This window comes from Crassostrea angulata, chromosome 9 (genome assembly GCF_025612915.1).
Source record: "Crassostrea angulata isolate pt1a10 chromosome 9, ASM2561291v2, whole genome shotgun sequence".
Classification (NCBI taxonomy): domain Eukaryota; kingdom Metazoa; phylum Mollusca; class Bivalvia; order Ostreida; family Ostreidae; genus Magallana; species Magallana angulata.
In genome coordinates, this window is record NC_069119.1 from 19,342,342 (window position 1) to 19,367,881 (window position 25,540).

The 25,540-nt window shown below is 30.7% G+C and overlaps 1 protein-coding gene across 1 annotated transcript in view; it reads right to left on the bottom strand.

Moving 5' to 3' along the window:
- Positions 1 to 25,540, bottom strand: part of LOC128162463 (uncharacterized) — a 33,304-nt gene that overhangs the window by 523 nt on the left and 7,241 nt on the right. Inside the window, exons 9-17 of the mRNA XM_052825677.1 lie at positions 21,945 to 22,163; positions 20,622 to 20,827; positions 7,396 to 7,726; positions 7,125 to 7,280; positions 6,786 to 6,969; positions 3,347 to 3,531; positions 846 to 1,100; positions 608 to 665; positions 79 to 184 (exon numbers count right to left, since the gene is read on the bottom strand). Coding sequence (XP_052681637.1) covers positions 79 to 184; positions 608 to 665; positions 846 to 1,100; positions 3,347 to 3,531; positions 6,786 to 6,969; positions 7,125 to 7,280; positions 7,396 to 7,726; positions 20,622 to 20,827; positions 21,945 to 22,163 — 1,700 coding nt within the window. The remainder of the gene's footprint in view (positions 1 to 78; positions 185 to 607; positions 666 to 845; positions 1,101 to 3,346; positions 3,532 to 6,785; positions 6,970 to 7,124; positions 7,281 to 7,395; positions 7,727 to 20,621; positions 20,828 to 21,944; positions 22,164 to 25,540) is intronic.

Sequence of the window (25,540 nt, forward strand, 5' to 3'; positions counted from 1 at the left end):
CGTATTGCATTTTTTCTAGGTTTGATTTTAAATATAGATGATCAAAGGTCGATTTACTTTGTATATATTTAAATTTACCTAAATTGACCTGTGTGTCTTCGTTTCATTAAAATTAAGGTAGTGATTGTACCAATGATGAGAACACAAACAATACAAAGGCCGATAATCAAAGGCAGGAAGATGTCTGCAAATTGAAGAAAACCAAGATACATATTTAGGATATAGAAATATTTCTACAACAAAGTATGAATGCCTATTGGGTGTTTGGGTGATTGAAATAAACTAATTGCAATAAAACGTTTAAAATCACTAGTCAAGAAGACAAAGATTTTACTTTTTACCATTCCTATTCTAATTATGTCTAAATCTTCAAAAAATGGGTACTGTTGTGTTACCCTTCATTTTACCAAAGCTTAAAGCCAGTGCCTTACAGGTAATTTCTATTTAAAAAATCCCAATGATCCAGGGTGAAATTGGAAATATTTGGCGCAGTTAAGTAAATAAAACTCTTTTCTGTAAAAAAAACAACAACAAAAAAAACCTATTTCAAATGTTGTAGAAACAACAGTATTATATAATATTTGTTACTGTATTATATCTTACTTACCGTTTTTGCCAGAGTGATTTGCTTTATTTGTTGTTCCGGGAAATTTGTTACATGCAGACTAGTTTCGGAAGAAATCATGTTAATTATATCTACGTATATTGTAAAATTGAAAATGAAAAAATAATGAATAACAACAACAGGTTGGACTTTAATTATCTTATTAATATGCGAATATGATTGAAACGTACATTTTTAATTCATTATGAAATATGAAAGGTCAACAATGGTGTTTCCTTACCGTCATGTTGCATTCCATTGGCGATGCAATGCAGCTATAACATAAGTCATTGTAGATGACCAATGTCACGGAATCGCTATAGTTTATTTCATCATAGGATAAACTTATATTAAAACCACTTGCATAAACGTTTTTGAATGGTGTTCGCCTTTTTCGGTAGTTGGTTGGAAAAGTGACTCGTATCATCGTAGGATTTATATAATTAGCTTCGAGGACGTTGGTTGAAACAGTTTTTAATTCTCCCGAATCTGTTATCTAGTAAAGCAATTTAAATGTGTTCGAATAAATATGTGTGTGTCAGTTATATACAAATATATTGCGTAAATAAAACAGACACTGTTTACTAATATCTAGTTTTCAATGTATTCATATTTCATCAAAATATTATATATACTATAATTGATAGTAACTTTTATGAAGATGTGTATATATCACAAAAGACGAGGAAGGAAGGTACATGTAGGAGTCCAAATAGCAAGATTTTTCTAAAATCATATGACATACAAATTCATCATAACAAACCTCTATACTTAGCTTGTAAAATTGATAATACATTAATTTAAGTAACGTACTCAAAACACTTTTGAACGCACTGTTATAAACCGTCTTTTACTTAGTAATATTTTTGCAGTGACATAGCAAAGAAAAAGTTGTGTAACATTTTTAAAATCCCGAAACATTAACTGTTTCATAAATAGCAAACCAAAACAAGAGGCCCATGGACCATATCGCTTACCTGCGGATAGTTCGTTTCATATTATTTCATTTTAAAAATAATTCTCTGCATATTATTATCTTCAATTTAAAATCCCTTTTGGGGCTCAAAATTCAAACGATTTAGAATCTACACCCTCTTAAGACGCCTGCACAGAAATTACACAAAGTTTAGCATGTTAGTTCTTGAGAATAAGATATTTTTAAACTTGATCCATCCCTCTATATTTCAGTGTTACAGTAAAGTTTTGAACCTCTCTTTGGGTCGAAGTATTAGACCAAGGGTCAATTTTTTTAAAAATTAGAATCTAGTTATTTTGAGAGAGAATGCCAGTATTGGACCGGTGGTCACGATTTTATCAATGTTTAAGCTACATTTATTCAGGATGCTTGCATAGTAATCTCATAAATTTTAGAGCATTGTAGTTATTGATATTTAAACAATTTCATTATATATTTATATTTACATGTAATTATTTAATCATATTCATATATATTTTTTTCACATAATCAAGACACTGTGTCTATTATTGTCAGATTAATTGGAGCTAGCATAGGTTATAAAATGTATATAAAAACATACAATAAGTAGATAAGTAGTGAATACGTGTCTTAAAACCATGTTTCAATTTAAACAACTATTGTGGCATATTTCAAGTATTTTGGTATGTACTAGTATTGTCAATATATTGTCCATTGCTTGAGAAGCCAGTTTTTTGCTGAAAGGTTAAAAAAAATTGGAATTATAAAAAAGGAGGCCCATGGTTCACATCGCCTACGTAAACAACAGTTCATTGTAACATTTTATTTCAGTTTTATAATATTTTCCAAATATATTTCAAAGATAAACATTGAACCTTTTTTTTGGGGGGGGGGGGGGGGCACAGGATTAGTCAAGGATCACAATTTAAACAATTTAGACTCTACCCTTTCTAAAAATGCTTGCATCGTAATAGTAGCATTGTAGTTCTTGAGAATAATATATTTTAAAATTTTCTATATATATTTCTATGGCAAACTTTAATCCCTTTTTTTGCCCCATGTATTAGTACGGGGTCACTATAATTTTAACAATTCAAAATCTACATTTTATGAGAATGCTTGTATATTTATCTCAATTACTGTAGCATTGTTGTTCTTAAGAAGACGATTTTTAAACACTTTCCCCATATATTTCTATGTCAAACTTTTAAAAATCCTTCTTATGGCCCTAGTATTAGTCCAGGTATCACTATTTCAACAATTAAAAAATTACATTGTATGAGGATGCTTGCATAGTACATTTATATCACAAATTGTAGTTCTTCTTCAGAAGATGTTCAAACATTTTCCCTATTTATTTTATGTTACTCCTTTTGTGGCCCCAATATTGATTATTACGAGGGTAACGATTTAAACAATATGAATTTTCACTTTGGCTTAAATACTGGCATTTCTGGTGCAGTAGTTCTTCAGAAAAAAGATTTTTAAAGACATACTTGTATACCCTATTCTCTCACTCTTTTGCAATGACCTCCCTGTTAAAAATAGTTGTATCCTTTATTTTAACAATTCAGAATCCCCTTCCAAGAAGGATGCTTTATTCAAAGTTTGGTTAATTCAAAATTTAGCCAGGTGGTTCTAGAGAAGTCAAAATATGAAAAGTTTACAGACAGACGGACAGCCGGATGGATAGAAGGACGACGGACAACGGATGGTCAGACAAGCTCACTTGAACCTTCGGCTCAGGTGAACTAAAACAAAAGACAATTAGAACTTTACAAATTAAAGTATCCCATTTTAATTACCTTAAATTCCTCCAATTTTGCAAAAACAGTTTGGGATATAAAGACACCATAGACGTTTGTTTTCGCGCATGCTCGTTTGCTTGTTTTGCATAATCCTTGTTCCGGCAACGTTAAATTGGAAGGTGGTGTCGATCTGTCGTGGGAGCAGTCGATACCAGCATATGATCCATTGCATTTGCAGATTCCTTTTCAAAGAATTAAATTTTAGTTTAGATTAACAGGATACAACACTGTAATAGCTCCTGAATAAAAATAATGGACGGTAAACAAATATATGCAATGTTTAATTTAAATAAATATCTATACTTTTGTAAATAAATGTAACTAACATAATTATATACTTTAAGCAAACAAATGTTAAGAATGCGTTTATGGGAGTTCTGATAATCAACCTTGTGATGTATTTTTAAAAGCATTATAAGTTGAAAATTCTTAAAAAAGAAAAGAATGACTTCTATTATGCTTAGACCACTGTACTATTGAAAAAGTCTTTATGAAAAACGACTTGAAAAAATTCATATCTTGTTCGGTATTTTTTGTACTACTCATGAATGTATAAACTTTTAGAAAATTACAATCTCTCAATGAAATAAATCTAATTAGTTCATTAAAATTAATAATTATGTATAACCTATACATATAATCACATCGCAACGTGTTACGGGGTTCAGCCTTCTATACTATTGCGCATGCGTATTTACTGTAAACAAAACACATGCAGGGCTCGCAAAGATTCTACTGGACATGTTTGTTGATAAAAGTATGTCTTATCTACTTCTCCCAAGTAATAATTGTTCAAAGTTTTAAAAAAAAAACACAATTAATAATTTGAAAGCATGTATTTTGCGTGTTTATTATAGGAGTTGCTACAACCTTGATTCATTTGTGTATATGGGGCCCTTTGAGGGGTTATTTGACATACATGTATTTATGTCTGTTCATTTAAGAAATAAACAGCAATTTATAAAGTTCACATGGATATGAAGTTGGTTGGTCACGTGATCAAAGCCTGTACAGCCCGAAAGGCTTCTCAGTAGATTTGATCACGTACATGTACTTATATATTTTAAAATATTTACTTTTGCAAATATGTTTCCTTATATAAACCTAAAGAATAGCGAAAACTTTCAATTCCGAATAGACTTTTTTTCGACGTCACAATGATCATTGCACGCGCTTATCGCTTGGGTGATTGTAAACATGAAATCTCGGTAATTTTAACAGTTCTGAACAGTTTGTATATTTTAAATTTAAATATAAGTAATAAACAGTAATGATAAAAAGTTCACCAGGATATGAAATTGGTTGGTACGTGCTCAAATCTACTGAGAAGCCCTTCGGGCTTCACAGAATTTAAACACTTCATATCCCGATGAACTTTTTAAATTGCTATTTATTTCTTAAATGATCAGACATAAATACATGTATGTCAAATAACCCTTCAAAGGGTCTCATTTACACAAATGAACCAAAATTGGTACACCAAAAATAAATTATCAAGAAAACCTCGTATACCATGATGACCGCAGTTGGATGAATATCTTGTAGTTTTCAGCACGTGTCAATTACTGTCAATCAAACTCCACGTGTACAAATAAACGATATATGGTTATTCTGGTTTGTACATCCCTTGAATTTCCGGAAGCTCATAGTTTCACGTTAATAAGGTGAGTGAAAGGGATTTTGATGTATTTCAATTATTACAATCAACGTTATTTCTTATTTCCTAACGATACAACAGGTAACTCTGAAGTTATTCACACATGTGTTTTTAGCTGTAATGTCTCTTTAACGATGCACTTCAGGTCACTTAAAAAACTGAGTATTTTTGTACAACACAGGATAAACTTAAACAATACAAGAGACCGTTTACAGAAATTATCTGCATGAATCAATAGTGATAAAATGTCTATCACCTCGATTTTTCACAGCTTTAGCAAAAATGATTCCTTGTATATTGCAATGCATTACTTTTATTTTTGGAAGTTAAAATATATCTCTACTATTAAAACATCAGAGAGAGAGAGAGAGAGAGAGAGAGAGAGAGAGAGAGAGAGAGAGAGAGAGAGAGAGAGAGAGAGAGAGAGAGGGGAGGGAGGGAGGGAGGGAGGGAGAGAGAGGGAGAGAGAGATAAATCAAACACAAGACCTATCTTTCGCCGGAAAACCCACTCAAAGTATACATCTAGACTGTCAGAGAGCAGAAGTTTTAAGCCTTTTAATCTTTAAATAAGACAAACATTTAGAAATTGTGTGAAATTTTGTAACCGGTATTCCAAAGCTGAAATGGCAATGAAAAATTTTTAAAAAACCAACGGTACATTCAAATAAAAACCTAGAAATTAATATACTAGTAGTTAGAAAGAGATTATGCTAATAGGATTTTAACTTAAACACAATAATTTATTGTAAAGGTATATACAAATCAAGGAAGTATCAAGTAAGCCATTTAAGACTAATTCTGTATGTGACATAAAAAAGTATGTAAAACAATATTGTGACATCTTTAGACTTTGTTTTTTTCCTCCAAATTTTTACTTTAAAGGTTTCCTTTTGTCAACTCTCCATCTTAGTTTGAAAGCAGCATTTTTCATAAATGTTGAAAAATTAAATGTTTACGCGTTTCAATCGTGAAAAGATGACCACAAAACGACAATATTATTCAAAAACAGGTGTAATAAGTAGGATTTTGCATCAGTTCGATCGTGTTGCTATATTCAGACCCATACGTTGATAAAATTAAATGCATTGTAACCGTTTTATACCAATATCCACGTCCTTGTAAAACCGGATAACGTTTGAATGCAAAATAGGTCAACAAATAATTGATCTTTTTTTTTTTACTTTTGTTGTGCACCTAAATTCCTGCCAAATCCAAACGTATACTCCTTTATCTTTTAAAAGAGTTTTGAATTGCGCTGAACAGCATTGAAATAGAAAAACACACATAAACATTAATTTATAATGATGCAATGGATTAACATAGTATTTCATTCCAACTGATTTAGTAGTTAAATTTTTTTTTAAATTTTATAAATCAAACTAAGATTTTGAACATAAAAATAAAATATTTAAGGTTTCTTTCCTTACAAGATCTAATACTTTGTTTCGGTCTGCCTTTTATGAAAATTCAATCATGTCATATGATTAAACTTTGTATTTGGGATTAAAAATTCAACCCAAAATATCAATCAATTTTGTAAAATATCATCAACGTGCTTTTATAAACTTCTATAAACGCGTTAAAGATAACTCTATTCTGTGTAAACGTTCTGTATTAAATGCTCTCTTTTAAAGAATTGTTTTTGAATCATAAATCACTAAATTTATTGATATTTGAGAGACTGTTTAAAACATAAACAAGCGTTTTGATTATTTGATGTCACGTTGATAATTTATTATCGTATCAGGAGCAAAAACTGAATTATTGAACTGCATACCTTCGTTGCAATCGCCATTAGCAGAACAGTTATTTGGACAAACAAGTTGACCGATTTTTTGTACGACAGAAACTTCTTGAAAATCCTCTGGTTCATGAAAAACTTCATACATTTTAATTTGTTCATAGCATTGGTGGTCCAATGATTCTCTGGTTAAGCTAGAAAATTCAGTTGTTCCACTATCCTACATATGATTGAAATATAAAATCATAGATTGAGATTGAGATAAAATTCCTAATTATTATTTCACAGAGAGAGAGAGAGAGAGAGAGAGAGAGAGAGAGAGAGAGAGAGAGAGAGAGATCTATTCCATAAGATTTTAGTTACGTTTGTACCTACCCTTATGTCAAGAATACAATCTTCTATCGCAATTTTTGTGGAATTGTCCATGGGGATGTACTTCTGACACTCAATTTGAGCTGGGTCATTTAGCATCATATTTTCACAGTATTCACGTGCAGAAGATTCAGTCCAATTATTCTTCCAAGTAGGAGTCTAAAATATCAGTGATCAATTGAAGGATTACTGTATACATGTACTTCAGTTATCAATTTATATTATAATATTGTATATAAGATATCAAATCAAATGAAGATCAATAATCAATTACAGGTGGAATGAAATTTGGATCAAAACTCGGATCTAGTTTGAGGGGAAAAACCTCCATGACATCATCACTGTCGTCATCTTCTAAATTGACATCACGTTTGAATCGATCTTGGTAACGTTTGCATGTTGATGTATATCTCTGTGTAGTTGTTTGCTGAGAACATAGAATTGCCGGCGTAGCAATAGAACAATTCGCTGTGAAGTGGTTAGCAATAGAGTTTTCACTTGAATGGATTTCTGTAGCACAATCACAATATTTCTGAAGCTGAAAATTCCCAAAGTCTTGTAATCTGTTGACTCCAAAAAGGCTTTCTTTGGAATATATATTGACTCTAAATAAAAAGTCCAAAAATATATTATACAGACTTATCTTTTAAAAAGGGATAAGTACATATTTAGATTGTGTACTTGGATCGGAATACAAAAACAAAAACAAGAGGCCAGCATGTTTGAATGTTCACCTGAGTACCATAGCCTTACATTATTATAAAAATATTACTAAACCACCATCATTCCTGTGAACGAATAGAAATCCCTTCGGGTAACATTTATGATTAAAAAAAATGGTATTATTTTCTCTAAAATTTGCCTTTAATTATTTTAATGCCAGCTTATTTAAACAAGAGGCAAGTAGGCCTTAATTGTCACCCGAGTATCATAGCTCATATCCAAATTTTTCAAGGAGACTTATATATGCAACTAATTTCATTGTGGAGAAGAAGAATTTTAATATTGTAATTAAGACCACCTCCCTACACGAAATCTTTCACAAAGGACTATGAAACCTACAATTCAGCAAAAAAACCTTAAAATCATATTAGAGTGTATGACCTGATATTGAAAGGGTGCAAGGCTCTGATAGTAAATACTTTAATACTACAATTTCCATTTTCAGCTAATTAGCGAGAAAGGTTTTATGTGTATATTTTTTTTTTCATTAATAAAATAAATCAAGGTGTCTAAAATACTAGTTATTACTTTTCTATCAAAAAGTATACTTGTTCATTAAAAAATATTAAAAAGTATTTTTGTTTTAAATGATATTTAGACCCGCATAACTCCTTTGAACTTCCTAATTACATATGTACATTATATTCAACGATTAACTACTAAATATTAAAAAGCAATGGAAAATAATTCCATTATGGAACGTAAGGGAAGTTAACTCCATAAACTGTTATCCCTGAACTCTCATCAAATGTTTCCACAATATCTTAACTTTGATAGACAGCTTCATTCCTTCTCTTTTCTAAACATGTGAATGAATTCATTGAAGTTCCTGGGCAGAATAAAATTATAAGACAAATATATACCCATAACCCTTGCCTTTCTATATGTGACAAAAAATATTACTAATATTACAGATGACAGCTTAATGGTTTGTTTTTTTAATATGCAGGCAGTTTTTATTCTGTGTCAGTAGACGTATTTTTATAAACATTTTATATACATTAACACTAAATGACATTTTGACCGTACTCTGCAAAAAGAACACCTAAACTATACAGTATATCAGTGTTTTTGTCACACCCTAGATTCAAATGCCTACATCAGGAGACAAGAAATTTAAAACTTTGATAGATGGCTTTCATTTTTTTTCTTTATATGCCATCAGTATTTATTCCGTACCAGCAATGTTTAACAATATTTTTTTTTAACATTTAATGCAATAATATTATGATATGATTATTTTGGCCCCGCCCTAGAGTCCTCGGGGGACATGAATTTTATAATTTTGGTAAGGGGCTTCCTGGTCTACAAAATTATGAAATCACTTTTCCTTACAGATCTCTGGGAGTAGAGATGATCATTTTTTAACATTATATGCATTTACACTATAAATCCATTTTGGCCGAACCCTAGTCAAAATCCAGGGAACATTGAATTTACAGTTTTAGTAGAGGACTTATAACTATAAAGTTAGTTGTGTGGGAGTAGAGGAGAAGATTTTTAAACATTTATGCATTAAAACTTAAAGACCATGCTGCCCTCCCCCCCCCCTACTCCTAACGTCCTGAACCCCTGAGCCAGGGGTCATAAATACACAATTTAGGTAGAGGAGTTCATGGATACAAAAATGTAACCATACATTCAGTATTTTCCACATGGTGGGAGTAAAGAAAATTTTCTAAGATTTAAATCTATATGACTATGTTGGCCCCGTTCTAGGTCTTAAACCCCTGTTCCAGGGGTCATGAATTTCACAATTTAGGTACAGGAGTCCGCGGACATCATAAACATGCATTAAGTTTTATTCAAATAAATATTGGAATAGAGAAGAAGAAGATTTTCTAGTATTTAATGCATTTTAACTTTATGGCCAAATCTGCCCCACTCTAGAGCCTGAACCCAGACCCAGAGGCCATGAATTTCACAATCTTTGTTAAATCTCGTCATTGACATCATAACTAAGCATTCAGTTTTTTCCTCACCTGTGTGGGAGTAGAGAGGAAGACTTTTGAAAATTTGGCTCTTTTCATATTTTGCCCCGCCTGTGGCCCGCAGGGGATGTTAGAGCCATGAATTTTAAAATTAAGATTTCTCTTATCATACAAATGCTTGAAACGAAAAATGTTAGCAATTTGCCTTGAAGTTTTCAAAAAGAAATTAAAAAAGTAAAATTATTAACGAACGAGGCAAGGACGAAGACCAATTATTTTAGCAATAGGTCGCCTGAGTGACTCGGGTAACCAAAAAAATGAACTCATTACCTTGCTCATCAACCTTCCAGAGACTGAAATCTAGCCTAAACAAGGGTTATCATTATAATATATAACCATAACTTTGATAAACTGCTTATTCTCTCATTTCAATGTGTATAATCATCTTTTATCTGAATTCAATATTAGAGCAAAAAAGATTATAAACACTGAATACTCAATATCCTATTTCCAAACTAAAGCTAAATCCAATGCCTTTGGTGTCATGACATTTACTATTTAAAGATAACTTTTTTAGTGTTTTTAGAAACATGAATTTAGTTTGTATTAAGTGTCATTAGAACTAAAGAATATTTTAAAAAGTTATGTACAATTATATTATGATTTAATCATTTGGGGCCAAAGTAACTTTTATAGCCATATTTTTCAGTCAGGCCCCTACGACATTGGTAATAAAATTTGCAATTTTGGTAGAGACCTTTCTGAACAGGCAGTCAGTTTGTGCAGAGGACTCCTAAACATTATTACATTAACACTATTTGGCAATGTTTGTCCCAGTGTAGTCAAAACCCATGGAGACATGAAAGATGACTGCACTTAAGGACGTGCAATATTTGCGTAAAAATAAACTCTTAAAACAAGCATTTTTCTTTCAATTGCAAAAATCTGGAGTCAGTCTCACTCAATGAGTAGAAGTAAAGAAGAAGAATTTAAACATTATATACATTGGTATTTTATGACAAGTTTAGCCCAGCTCTAAAATCAACACTCCTACGTATACCCAGGGGAGAGGAAGGGACATAAAATTTACAATTTTGGTAGAGGTCTTCCTGGTCTAAATAACAATGGATTGAGGGTTTTTTTCAGATGTGCGAAAGTACACCAGTCATAGAATTTACAATTTATGGGGGTTTTTTCATCTCAAAGAGATATCTTATTATATTAAAAAAAGAATAAGCCATGAATTTTTAACAAGTTAAAATTTTTAATATTTAATGCAGGACGCCCGATGACGAGCGGATACCAATTGCTATAGGTAACCTGTGTGATTCAGGTAACAAACAATTTGTTTTTAAAATCAAATAATATTTGGTATAAATCAAAAACCAAACCAAAAGTGGGATTCCATGAAGAATTCAAATTACAAGATAGAAAAAAAACCTACAAGAATTCTAATATAGTGTATATTTGAATTATTTTTTTCAAAAATGTGACCGAAATACTATTAGTGGTGACCAGAAGTTATGATATGACTATCCAAGCAACCCAATGAATATTTGACGAGAATTTGTTGAACCTATGAATGCAAAAAACAATAGCGGAACCAAAGGTATTTCCTATTTAAATAACAAAACATAAATCAATACTGGGGCCAAAAAGGTTGTCAAATTCGGTTAAAAATAAAAAAAAATATCTTTTAAAAACATCAATATTTGACCTGAAGATATGCAAATGACGATTTTACATTACGAAACAATCATTTTGTTGTACATAAATAATGTGAGTTTGTATTATAAACTATGGATAACTTTCTTTCCCCGTTTGAAATAATATATATATAAGAATGCAAGAACTCACTAAAAGACAGGATTCAAGTAAGCATCGTGGCTAATTGATTTTTTTATTTGACGTTTCTAAAAACCTTTGAGTCTTTCATTTATACAATATCAAAAAAAGACATTGACACACTGTAGTAATTTTAAACTACCTTTGAATTCTTGAAAATCTAATTCACAAGCATTTTAACTCATATTCTTATATAAACGTGCAGGAAGGTATATTCGTTCATTTCTGTGTGAAGTAAATTTTACGATTATATCAATTGAGCATCGCATGAGTGTATGACATAATGTGTGTAGTAATATAAACAAACTTACATTTCACTGGATGAAATATCTGGTTTCAGCGCTGTGGAAACTCTTTGGAAACTCTGCAGAAACTTAAGGTTACTTTAAGTTTCCGCCAGGTTTCAGCACGGGAACTTCAAGTTTCATTAAGTTTCCGCAGTGCTGAAACTTAGGCTGTCCATGAATCCAAATGGTTTCCGCAACGGAAACTTACTGAAACTTGAAGTTTCTGCATAGTTTCAATCTCCATATACGTTTGGGATACATATTGTTTACAAATGGTTTCCGCGACGGAAACTTACTGAAACTTGAAGTTTCTGCATAGTTTCAACCTCCATATACAATTGGGATACATTTTGTTTACAAAGGATTTCCGCAACTGAAACTTACTGAAACTTTTTATATTTTTGCTTTCACAAAAGCTGAGCAAGGTTTCTACTTTATGTAAAAACAAAACAATTTCAAACAGTTCCAAATTTATTTTGTTCAAAAATCTGAAATTGTTTCTTTTATTTAAAAAATGATAAAATTGCACAAGAAAAAAAAATCCAATAGAAATCTTTACATTTGTATTTTTTTCATCTCGATTAAATGCCTATCAAATCTCCTTTAAAAAATGCAACAAAGATCTTACTTTTTTAAAAATATTAATGCAATTTACAAAATAACTCCATGTACATGAATAAACAAAGAAAACTTCACTGTTACATGAACATGATACACTTGTCTCAATTTGTTTTGAACTACAATGAATATGTACACCATAAAATATTTTTGAAAAGTCTAAAGTATCCATCTTTTTAAAAAAAATACACTACAAGATAGTAGTTGACTATAGAGGTATGACCCAGATTTGATTTGAATATGTATGTCAATAAATTCCAAAATGAAGTCAAAGTTACCCACTTACAAGTTGGGATAAACCTTTTCTTTGTTAGTAATATAATCTAATGTTTTACAATAGAACAGGATTTGATATCATTTTTTGATAATCCATTAAGTCCAAAGTGAACTTCTCATTTCCACCCATGATGTACCAACTGATCAGATTTTAATATCATAAGCCTGTCAGTATTTAATAGATGACCCAGAGGGAGATATGAAAAGCTTGTTGGCCAATAAAAAGCTAACAATGGAGCAGTCTGTCAAATCATGTGCAAACATATGATGTACACATTTAATTAATTATGCTGAGTGCAACACACTTTATTCCTGATGAATAATTTTCTTTACACACGGTTTACCTTCCTACATTTCACTACTTTACCTACATTAATATTTTTAAATCCAATACATGAAGTAAAATATACATTGTTTATATATGTCAAGTATTACTACATGTACATGTACAGTCGGTTCAAGCATATCTTTTACAACATACACCATAGCATAGCATAGCATTGAAATCTCATAGCATAGCATTGCAATCTTATAGCATAGCATTGGAATCTCATACCATAGCATACAATCTCATAGAATCGCATTCGTCATTTCATACCATAGCAAAGCGTTCAGCATTCTTTTAACTCGGTTTTAAATTGTTTTATTTGAAAAAATAAATGTTTACATAATAGATTTGTGGTAAACTTTGGCCTCTTATTATTTTACTTCGAAATGTGTGGAACTCTTCTGTGTATGGAGGCGTTTTTGTTCAAGTCTCATAGCATACCATAGCATAGCATAGCATACCATATCATTAAGCCCTTCATTTCAATTTCTCAAAGCATAGCATACTAATCTCATAGCATAGCATACAAATCTCATAGCATATCATAAAAATCGCATACCATAGCATAGCATAAATTTGTAAAAGATTTGCATGAAATGACTGTACTTGCTTTTTGTAGCATGAATGTATAAAGTACAAAGTATCACACAGATCATTCTACTTACAAATCTCATCAATACCAGCATTTTACTTATGATATAAAAGCTAATTCCGATATTAGTTATATAACACAGATTAAAATAAAACCCACATGGAAACAACTTTCCATGCAAGTAATTTTGTTATATAAAAATTGTAATACAATGGGGTATATGTTGTTTTTATATATTTTCATATACGACATAATTGAATATTGTTTGGTGTATTTTATCATTTCTATGACCCATCCATTCATATCCTAATGCAGTGTTTTTACATTTAAGATTGGTTTCTTAATTGTTCATATATTGCTGCAAATAAAAACTAAGTTATCAATAAATGTTTAAACAAAGAAAATGGAAAAAAAAGTAGTTAACGCTTATCAACTTGGAGGTGTGAGGATATATGTTACATGGAGTCTAATATTTTATGCAATATTTGCAAATATAACAAATTATTTAAGAAAATGAAAGTTAATATCTGCAAGGTCTAATCAATCATTTAATAAGTCAAAACCATGTGATTTTCTAAGATTGTAGCTAACAGACAGACATTGTAATATACTGGTATTTGATCATATAAAAAAGTACTTTTATAGTTTATAGGTTTTTTGAAATGAGAATACTTTAAAGTTAAAAAGTCTTGTTCTGCAGAGGTTTAGTCGGGTCGTAGAGATGTGTCCATTCGAATCAATAAGGAGTGTCCTTGGCTGTTGTTGTTGTAACCTGTGTCGTAGTTTATGGAAATAGGCCTTTTTGGGGGATTTCGAGCATTGTCCAGACCGGTGAAGCACTCATATGATCACATCATGGTTACAGCAGACTTAGTAGTTCTGGACAGTGGAAGCATTAAAATTCTTCTTCTTGCGATAAACTTGTTCCTTTCACTGGGCTGTACTTTATGTCTGTTCTACTTATCTTAAACAAGAAAAATAAAGTTTCATTTAGATTTTTAAACAATAAACATTCAGCCTAGCATGTAATAAAAGCATTCTGAATAAAATTCTGAATACAGAAGCTACTATGCAGTTGCCAGTTGCTGTTTAAACTATGTCATATAATGACTACAGAAGTATCTGGTCTAAAATGATTCATTTTATATTTGAAGCAATGTTATTTTCATTTTGATTCAATTATTGTTTTTTGAACAATGGAAACACTTATCAACAATAATGTGCGAAAGATTCATTGTTAGTCTTGTTTACCAACCAAGCATTCATATATTAGGGGCGTTTATATAATTGTATATGTATATACCCGGGATAATCTTGATTATCATGCATATAAAGTTGGTTAATGGTTAACTTAGTCAAAACGTATATTTTAAAGAGATACGGTAATAAAAATTAAAATGCCGAACCAAGTTAGAAAAAATGACGCCATCTTGATTTGATGGCGCGATATCTCGTTTACAAATGAAGGATAAATTAGAGCCTTGAAAATGTTATTGGGAGTATCTGTATTGTGAATTAAGTTACCTTGACATGAGTTCTTCGTTCCTGCATTTACTCCTTGTTGTAGAGGCTATTAATGCTTCTCAATTCTCCATTTTACAACAGCACCTTCTTGTCCATTTTAACCTTCGCTCGGAATCATAAAGTGCGCCAATACTGACCAATCAGAACTCGCTAAATCTTTGAAAAGTGCATCTTGGGATAGTTTAAAATGAATAATGTTTAATCAAAATTATCATTTTTTACCGCATAGTATACTTTTTACATGTATATTTATTTTAAATAAGAACTGTCGGAGTCAGTATTTCCTGGTTAAATACGACAAAGTATCGGCGTGTGTTTGTTAACACGTGATTAACAAAAAAAAAATGGCCGACCGTTTGTTTACAAAAGTAAAATAAAATTAAACAAATTCTAATTAGACATGTGTATCAGATGTTGTCTTTAACTATATTTTATAAACATGTACTGGTGATTTTGCCAAACTAAATATGATAGAGCCATATATAGTTTACTGACAAGTTAGTCTTGACTTGTCCAATTTTCACCGCGATTCTAAGCACGGACATATTCTTATTCAAAATATAGAGGTGTGAAAATATTATGTTCATCACAGAGCAGGTTCTGCATGAACACACAGAAATCACAAATATAATTAGATGCCGATCAATTAACGGGGTCCGATTAACAGCGTTCACCCGTACGGTGAATTTACAACTACGATGAATTGATGGCAATTATTTTACAGTTACACATGTGCACTGATTGGTCATACGATGAACAGTACGTTAAGAATACTTATGAAATTAAAATACAAACGCGTTAAACAAGCCGGGAAGTAAGACGTACACGTCGGACTGAGATATATAAACAAAATATAATTTTAATTATTTGGTATACTTTCTATATCAAATGTATACGAATGTATAATCAAATTCAAAAAATGGGATTAAAATCACGCGCACCACATGGCTAGTGCTGGATTTTAAACTGATTTTGTAATATAACGTATAACTTCAGTAAAATTATAAATAATGCTTATTATATCTTATAACAGAAACATGCGCATGTTTCATAAACATGTATCAATATCTGTCTTTACAGTACAGAAAGTAAATACAAAGTATAGAAATGCACGAATCACATAGGCATCGAACCGGGGGGGGGGGGGGGCTAGTGGGGGGGGGGGGGGCTTAGTGCAAAGTTAGACTTAACCATTAGGCACATAGCCTCCCCCCCCCTTCCACTTTTTCTCGCCAGAAATGTAATTGTTCCTAAATTTACCTTGAAAGATTAAGAAGTTGGAGTAATAGGCATACTAGCCCCCCCCCCCCCCTCCCCCACACGGATTAGAAATTTCATGAATTTTGGGAATTAGGGTTTTTCCTCAATATTTCTGAGGATTAGTCTAGCCACCCCCCTCCCCCACTTTCAATTTGCTTCTGACGCCAGTGAATCATGATGCAGTCTGAAATGTAGTAAAGTCTGAAATGCATGTAAATAATTAAACAATTATTATATTAGACTCAAACTCCAAGTGGGTTTTACTTGTTATTATCAACTGTAGAATTTAAACAAAAATATTCCTGTGTACATGTGTTGGCGTGGTATTAAAAAAGAAATGAATTAGCTCTAAACTTCAGGTTGTACGAATATTTGGTATGATTTGTAAAAATTTACAACGACTTTACCTTAATTTGTTTGCTGAATTAGTTACTGTACCTAAAGGTTCATTCAAATGATAACTAAAGGATTTAAGAAGGAGTCTTACAAAATAGGTATATTAATTTATTGAGTGTATTAAGTAAAATTCTTCTTCATACATGCACTGTTTGCGATATACAACTAGCTAGATTTTTTTTTACTAAATAATTATAATTTACTTATCAGTTTTACTAACTCCGGTACACACAAATTGAAAAAAAAAATCCTGCCGGGCTCCAGTTATAAACTCACGCATCGTACTGTGTATATGTTATGTAACAGTCTTTTGTTCACTCCTGACAGAAAAAACCCTGCAATCCACACAGAATATACAGGAAAATCACAGAGGAGGTCACCTGGACAAAGAATGTATACACATGTATACACGTGCCCGAGTACCTTAGATTAATGATTTCATCATATGCATTAAACAAGATCAGACATCAGTTTTTCTTTTCAAATTCAATTAATTACTTAGTAAGGTTCTTAATCGCCTTATTTTCCACATTTGAAGATAGTTACATGTATACATATAGTTTCAGTCACGCTGAAACCTTACTATACATTTTAGTATGTACGGATTCATTATCATAAGGCTAGAATTAAACTTAAACCTGTTGAAAATAAATGATATCACTATTAAACTCAAATCAATTTTAGTAATAGTTTCAGCAATGCGTAAACCATTTGGAATCTTAACTTAAAGTTTCAGCATAGCGAAACCTAGCGGAAATGTTCTGAAACTGATTGATATTTCCATAATAATTTACACAACTTTTCACACGATTCAAATTTAGTTTCCGCGTTGCGGAAACCATCAGGAATCTTAGACTAAAGTTTCTGCTGACTGAAACCTAACGGATACTTGCTGAATCGATATAATGGTTTCCGCATGGCGGAAACTATACACGAAACTTCAAGTTCAAGTTTCAGCAAGGTTTCCATATAGTTTCAGTTTTGCTGAAACTTGATTTTTCATCCAGTGTTTATTTATGATTAAGATCGATTCTCCTTTTTTCAAATGTAAATAATTAAGAAATAAAGGGCAATGTCAAAAAGTTCACTGGGATATAAAATTTGGTTCGCACGTGATTAGATCTTTATAATTACTTTTTATCTTGTTAAAATTTGGAGACAGTCCCTCTGTTGTATACAAGGGTTTCTAACATGGACACAGACTTTGACTGGTGGTAGGGAAACCCTTTGTTATGTGTGGGCCAAAAAATCACATGTAAAATATCAATGCCAGGATTTTTTTTCTTTACTTTTTTCTGATTAACACATACATGTTTAAATGTACGTACGGTGTACATGTAGCATCTTTATTTCATAAAAACTTGATATATATCGTATACATTTTTTCAACATATGTTGATTTTTTTCCTTTTTCTGATTAACTCATATACATATACAGTGTATATTTTTAGTTTATAAAAACCTGATATATATTGTAAATCTGTTTTCACCATGTGCTATTTTCTGATATGTTATTATATACTTGTTTATAAGGAATCAATAAATGGTTAAATAAAAAAAAATTAACAAACTTGGTTTAGGTATTTCAAACAATTTCATTCTTCACAATTATATCTAAATTTAAACATATTTTCTTCTATATGAATCTTTGGTTTATTCATTTCTGAACATTTAATATGTGAATTCTATGAATTTTAATATTATATCTGTGTATTGAGGTAAACACACTCGGAATATAAAATAACACAAATAAAGCTACGAACTGCTAGGGTTGCTCAATTTGGATGTTTAAGTTTTTTTAACTAGAGATGTTTTTATCTAGCATTCTCTACTTTTTACACCATTCTGTTGGAAAAAAAATATTCAGAGTATACATGCACGTATCTAATTGTTAAAAATGTAGCTTCCATACGAACAGCAACATAAACGAAAATGAATTTAATAGAAGCTTTATATTTCAACTAACAAAGTACTTTAAATGATTGCATCCGTTCACACTGTTTTGAAGATAAACTACATATTATGAATATACATAGTTTTAAAGTGTTAAAATTGAATTTCCCGCCAAAATTGATTATGTAAACATGTCAATATAAAGAACACAACTTAATATGCATAACCAGAACAGCCATATTTATTAACGTAGCTCGCGGGTTTGCTGACGTCACAATAGGATTCGACGTAAAGATTTGACCGTCATAGCAAACTCATACATTTCTTTGAAAAATAACAAATGATCTTTAGAAACGTAAAATGAAATATTTCAAAAATCTAAATTTCAGTTTATACAAACATTTATAATTATCAAGTGCTAAAAATTTAAAGACATGACAGACATTGCCACATTTAGTTCTATAAGGTATGAGTATGCATTGGAACTCTTTCATCTAAAAACATGCTTAGTCAAGTACATTGTAAATAAATTGAACCGCTTGCATTAACTTTACTCGTTTTACAATTAAATATTCTATATTTTCAAATACCGATCTAACTATTAAAATTACAATATATTTTGGCTTTAGCTAGTTATTGTATACGATTACAAACTTATTTATATGTCAATAGTTGTATGGTTATTAATTTTTGCATTGAATGATTGACTCATTGAGTTTCATGAAGAGAAAAGTAGCCATGTTTCTTCTCTTCACAATCTTACATTAATTGCATTTATGCATTCGAAAACATTCATAATAATGTTAATTAAATTTGCATGTTCTAATATGTGTCAATCAGCTAGTCTTGTCAACCAGCGCATATTCATTTTTGGTTCTCGGACGTAAAAATTGATGACATCTGGCAAACGTCGTGATAAAAATATAGTATTTTTTTTTATATCTTTTAAATCTTTAAAGTTGTTTTGCGAAAAAAACTATATTGATTATTTTATATGAATTGATTTAAAATTATCTCTTCTGTTATTGTGTTGAGTAAAATTAAGTTCGTCTAGATCGTTTAAATTTTTGGAGCATAGTTTCAAAATGCAGTTGTTGACTAAGATATGCATTTTACTATATATTTGATTGAAATGGCGTTGCTTGATTTTATCAGCGACACTGTGTTTGAATCACGATAACATTATTACCACGCTGACGAATCTCAAATAAATTTTAGAAATAAAACTCTGAAACCTATAGATCACACGAACAAATATTCAGTGTAGGTTGTCTCACAAGCAGTAAACCCGCGAGCTACCTTAAATAAATGACAAGTCAATATTTAAATTATTCATAACAATAAATCATAATAATCTGTAAAATTAAAAATAAAAAGAAAGTAATTCTGTAAAATATAAAAATATAGGTAATAATGTTCATATTTTTTTTTTAGAGATAATTATTTAAAAACAGAATGAACATTCCCATTATTTGAATTTTGTTTCCAGTGTTTCTGTTTTAAATGCATCGATAAGGTTAAATTAGTTTGTTTCATATCACAAATTCATTTCATAACAGACAACAAACACACACACACTTTCCTGTTTATAATATTGCTTAAATATATTTTTTGAGCTATTCAGCGTGTGTAATTTGTCATTAAAATTAGAAAGAAAGCTAAATGGACTGTCTTAATGATTTTCCAACACTCTCTTGGATTACTTTCAATATAGTAAATCCTTAAAGCATTGCAATTAATTGGTCCTATTTTTGAGCATTTTATGATCACACTTGTTGATTTTGAAAACAAAATTTTGCATTATACATAAGAAGGTGCAAATATTACCTCCAGCTTTTTTGGAAGCGCACCATATTCGAGGTAGGAAATGACGATCCTTGAGGAATGAAGTCGTCTGCCTTCCCGTTAGGGTTTCCACACAATCCCTCAACGTTGTCTCCGTCAAAGATGGAAGGTGTCACATATATGTGATAAAGCCAATCTCGTCCTACCTTATACATGTACTGCACAATTGCTCCATTAGGAAGAGTAATCTTTAATTTAAAAAAAAAAAATTATGCTTTTATACTATACTTGTTTTCCTTTTCTGTTCCTTTTAACACCGAGAAAATAAACACCGCATTTTTGTCTGGCCAGTGTACCACTGTCAATCACCAGGAATGAGGCCCCCGATTGGGTGTTAGAAAATGATAGGCATTTGTTTACTCGCTCGCTCGTTCTTTGAATACTATGTTTAGCGCTCACAACGATCGTGCAATTAACTTTAGTTTTTTTTATGCATACCGTGACTATAAAACGCCATGTTTATTAGCATGATAAAAAATACTACTTTAGACAGAAACTAAATTTTCAGCTCTTAAAAATTGAAAGATATGAATTAAAAATTAAATCGTACGCAGTTTATGTACCACACCAAAAGTGCTGATCACACAGTCTATAAAAATCATAAGCACATGAGAATTTTTTGAAATTGTAATTTCACTTGCTAATATATATACCACTGACATGTTTATATGCAATTGTGAATTGAAAATATATATATATATATATATATATATATATATATATATATATATATATATATATATATATATATATATATATATATATATATATATATATTTATATATATATATATATATATATATACTTAGACTAGGAAAACAAATTGTTGACCATTGAAATGAATTAAAGCATGATTACATGTAACCGCGTGGAACATTTCGTTTGTCTTAACAAGTTTTCGACTAAGTATTAATCACGATGTTTAATGCAATATACGCTCATCGTACCGTACTCAAATACTAATATAACATTCATAACTACTCTGATCACCTGCTAATGTGCACAGTATTTCTACTATCTGCACATATACCAATTATACAGTCATTTTCTGGACCATCGAAAAACTGTGTTGAGAGCAATTTGACACCCCGTGTGTATACAATGTAGACACGTATACACAAGCTGAGCCTGTTTCCCACGTGGACTAACACTTTTATGAATTAGGCTCCATCCCAGGTTCGACCTACCTTAGGTAAATTAAACCGACTGCTTGAAACCCTCGGTCTTTGAACAAGCAAGTTCTTTACTCAGTGTTTGTAATTTTTTAATAATATGTGCATCGAAATCATTTTGAACTTAATATACCTTTGTCCATGGGTCTCCAATGTCCACCACCATGTGACGATTGTCACAAATGTGATAAACGATTTCATGTTGGAGGAGAGGTTTAGAATAACGATAAGATATTTCCTCACACGTGCGATAGACATACAGAGAGTTTTCAACTCTTACGGCAATGCCACAGCCACATGGTCCTTGTCCTTTCCAGCCATTCCAGACACAAGAGGAGAATAGGGCGTGAACCTTCAAGATAAAATGAAGATAAATTTGTAAGATCACAATTTGAGATCATATTTTTCTTGTATTTCCTTAAAACTTGCAATACTGAAGTCGTAACCATCAGTTTGTCGATTCTGTTTATTTAAGAGATGGTTGCATCAGTTTTCAGCTAGATTTTTATAGTTGGTCTCCTTTAAAACTACAGCTTTGTAAAAAGATAAAGGAAAATATTGACAATCTATGCTACTATATTAGAATAATAGACTCGAATTTTTGGGCTTTAATACCGATAAATCGGAAGAGTACTGTCTTTTGTTTTATATATTTTATACATCAGTGGTTCTTGAAGATTACCAATTTGTTTTAAATTTTTCTCAATCAACCTTCGTTAATTAATAATCAACGAAAATTCCAAAAAAATTCCGGAAATCATCTGGATTTGTTAGATTTTACAATCTTGCGCATGCGTATTACATTCACGCTAAATTACGGGAGGCTATTCAATTATATTTTCAAAATATCACATTTGCATGAATAAACTCAGAAACGATAATACAAATACGTGTAATTTTTCATTGAAAATTAGATGTATATTCTGTTTATGAAAGAAACTACGGGAGATAACTCTACAGTGCATATACTATGAAAAATCCATGGAACATGGTGTGTAAATTTGAAGCGAGTAAATACGTTGGTGAAAAGTGTTGAATTCTTCAATAATAGAATTAGAATTAAATTTTTGAATGAAAGATATTTACAGCCTCAAAATGGTTTGTTATGAATAATTTGACTGTTATTTCGATGAAACTTCATTAATTTTTTCAAAACTCTATTCGGAGCGATTTGATCTGCAATTTTCTGCTACATTACGAGTATATAGGAGACATTTCAACCGTGGTGAAAGCCTTTCCCGAGTCACAGTTAGATTATTCTAACAAAGCAGAGTGAAGTGAAATTTATAGCATTATTTTAGGCTTAAAGCTTGGTTATGTAAATTTCAACAATACGGTGTGTCGATGTATCTATTTCGTAGGTGTCCGATATCATATGCAATGTCAACCCGTGCCGCAAGATCTAGTAAATGATTTTAGACTGTCTTTTTGGTACAAGAACCATTATGACGTCATAATTTATTTGATGAATTAAATTTGTCAAAAACGTACAAAACTCCGAGATTTGTTACTTTTATTCTTCATATTTCATAGAAAATGGTTGTTTAAAAGATGATTTTTCATTGTGTTTACCAAACATTTAAGCCCCGATACACCATATGAAACAAAGATATTGTCATGAAGCATCATTAAAACAATTTATATCTTTAATTTCATAAACCTGTAAGCACTACTAAATCCCTGACTATTATGGGTTTTTTTTCTAAATCATAATATTTAATAATAATATTATATATTTTCTGTGGGAATATTATATAATAATATATTGCTAATATTAAAATAAAAGTTTCTATTTCCTTTTCGTCCGCTGTTTGAACAAACACAAAACTGCATCATATCACTATGCCTTTATTTGTTTCACAAACTGTAATTTTTTTTCAAAACTATTTCATATATAATTAGATGGAATTTTAGTGTCCCTTTCTAAATTAAAAATATATGACCATTTTTGTCTTGACGACAAAAATACACAAATTTTACCTGCTTATTTATTTTACGTAATAATTTTTGAACATACTATTACAATTACCAATAATATTACATTTATGATAAACTGTAATTTGTAAGATTTTAAAAGGATAAAGGGGATTAAAAGAAACATGCATCATTTTTCTTTTAAAAATCTTATTGTGTGTTTGGAAATTATCTGCCTTCGATCAAAAACATTGCCTGCCTTTGATAAAAAAAAGTTAGTTAAATGTTTCAAATTGCTCTTTACAAAAAGGAAAATAAATAATTTAATCACTCCAGGGAAATTTTTACTATGACTATGACATAGCACAAAACGACTGGCGCATATATATATATATATATATATATATATATATATATATATATATATATATATATATATATATATATATATATATATATTTATTACTAATACTAATAATTCATCCCACATGTGGTGTGAAATATTTAACATTATTAATTCTAAGAGGAAAACAAGTTTACCCACAGGACAAACTATCTTTTTATGATGTAATTAGAATTCCGTACAAGAGTTCAGGACAAAATTAATTGAGATGTCGATTCTGCCGATTAGATTTCAATAAAATTTTATTAGGATTTTTGAATCCTGTAGAAAATCTAGATTTTTTTTACAGAAAAAGTGCATGAGCTTGTCTAACTTTAATTTCTGTGGGAAAGGTATATTTGCTTAGAAAAAATGTTCTTCCTGTACAATTTTTGGATAATCCTACAAATTATGTAGAAAAATACTTTCTTCCTTAAGAATTCTCATTTTCTTATTGGATATTTGTTTTAAACGCTTAAGGTAACTTTTTCACCTGTAAGGTGTAACACACTTAAAGCTATACACGCTATAATTTGCGTCAATTTTGAATGACAATGAAAACGCATGTGTTTGTCTACTTATAAAAGTTATCCTTAATCTGTAAATTACAAGGGTGAATTCCATCTCGTTACAAAGATATAGATTTTTAATTGTTTATTTTCCTGCCAGGAAAATATACCTTTTCATGAATATTGATGAAGGAAGAGCAAACCGACCTCATTGCGCATGTCCGCGGAGAACTAGGTGGTCGTTATTGTTTGCCTACTTAAATATCCAACTTGATTTTTATATGCTTAACAGTTGTTAATTTGAAATACATACATGTATAATTAGTAAAATACGCTTGCCATTCACGATACCCTTACTTCTGCATTAACACTTATAGGATCTATAAATAGCACATAGGGGAAAAACACAGGTCTACGTCATTTTTTTAAAGGAAGTATTCATATCTACTCACAGGCTTGTATTTTTTTCTTTTGTTTGTACTCGTATATCGGACAAACTTATGCTTTACTGAAAATATCCTTTCCTTTGTGAAACTATCACAATTATGAAGATGTTGACCCTTCACCAGTTTTGGTATGATAGGCTAAATTTAGCTGTCGATATCACGTGATAGATTGATATTCACGAGGAGGCATTACTTTCCTGGCAGGAAAATAAATATTTTTTATTGTTTAATATTTGATATATTTGTTACGTGATCGAATTGAGCATTATAATTAACAGAATAAAGGTAACTTTTATTAGTAATCAAACACATACATTTTCCCCTTTATTCAAAATTGACGCAAATTATAGCGTGTATAGCTTTAAGACGAGGTTTTATAATGTATAAGAAATACATCATAAGTGAGTGTCTAAAAAAAACCATATTGGCGTTGTCATGAGTGTTTCATCTTCCATATGTTGGTATTAGTAAGAATAAA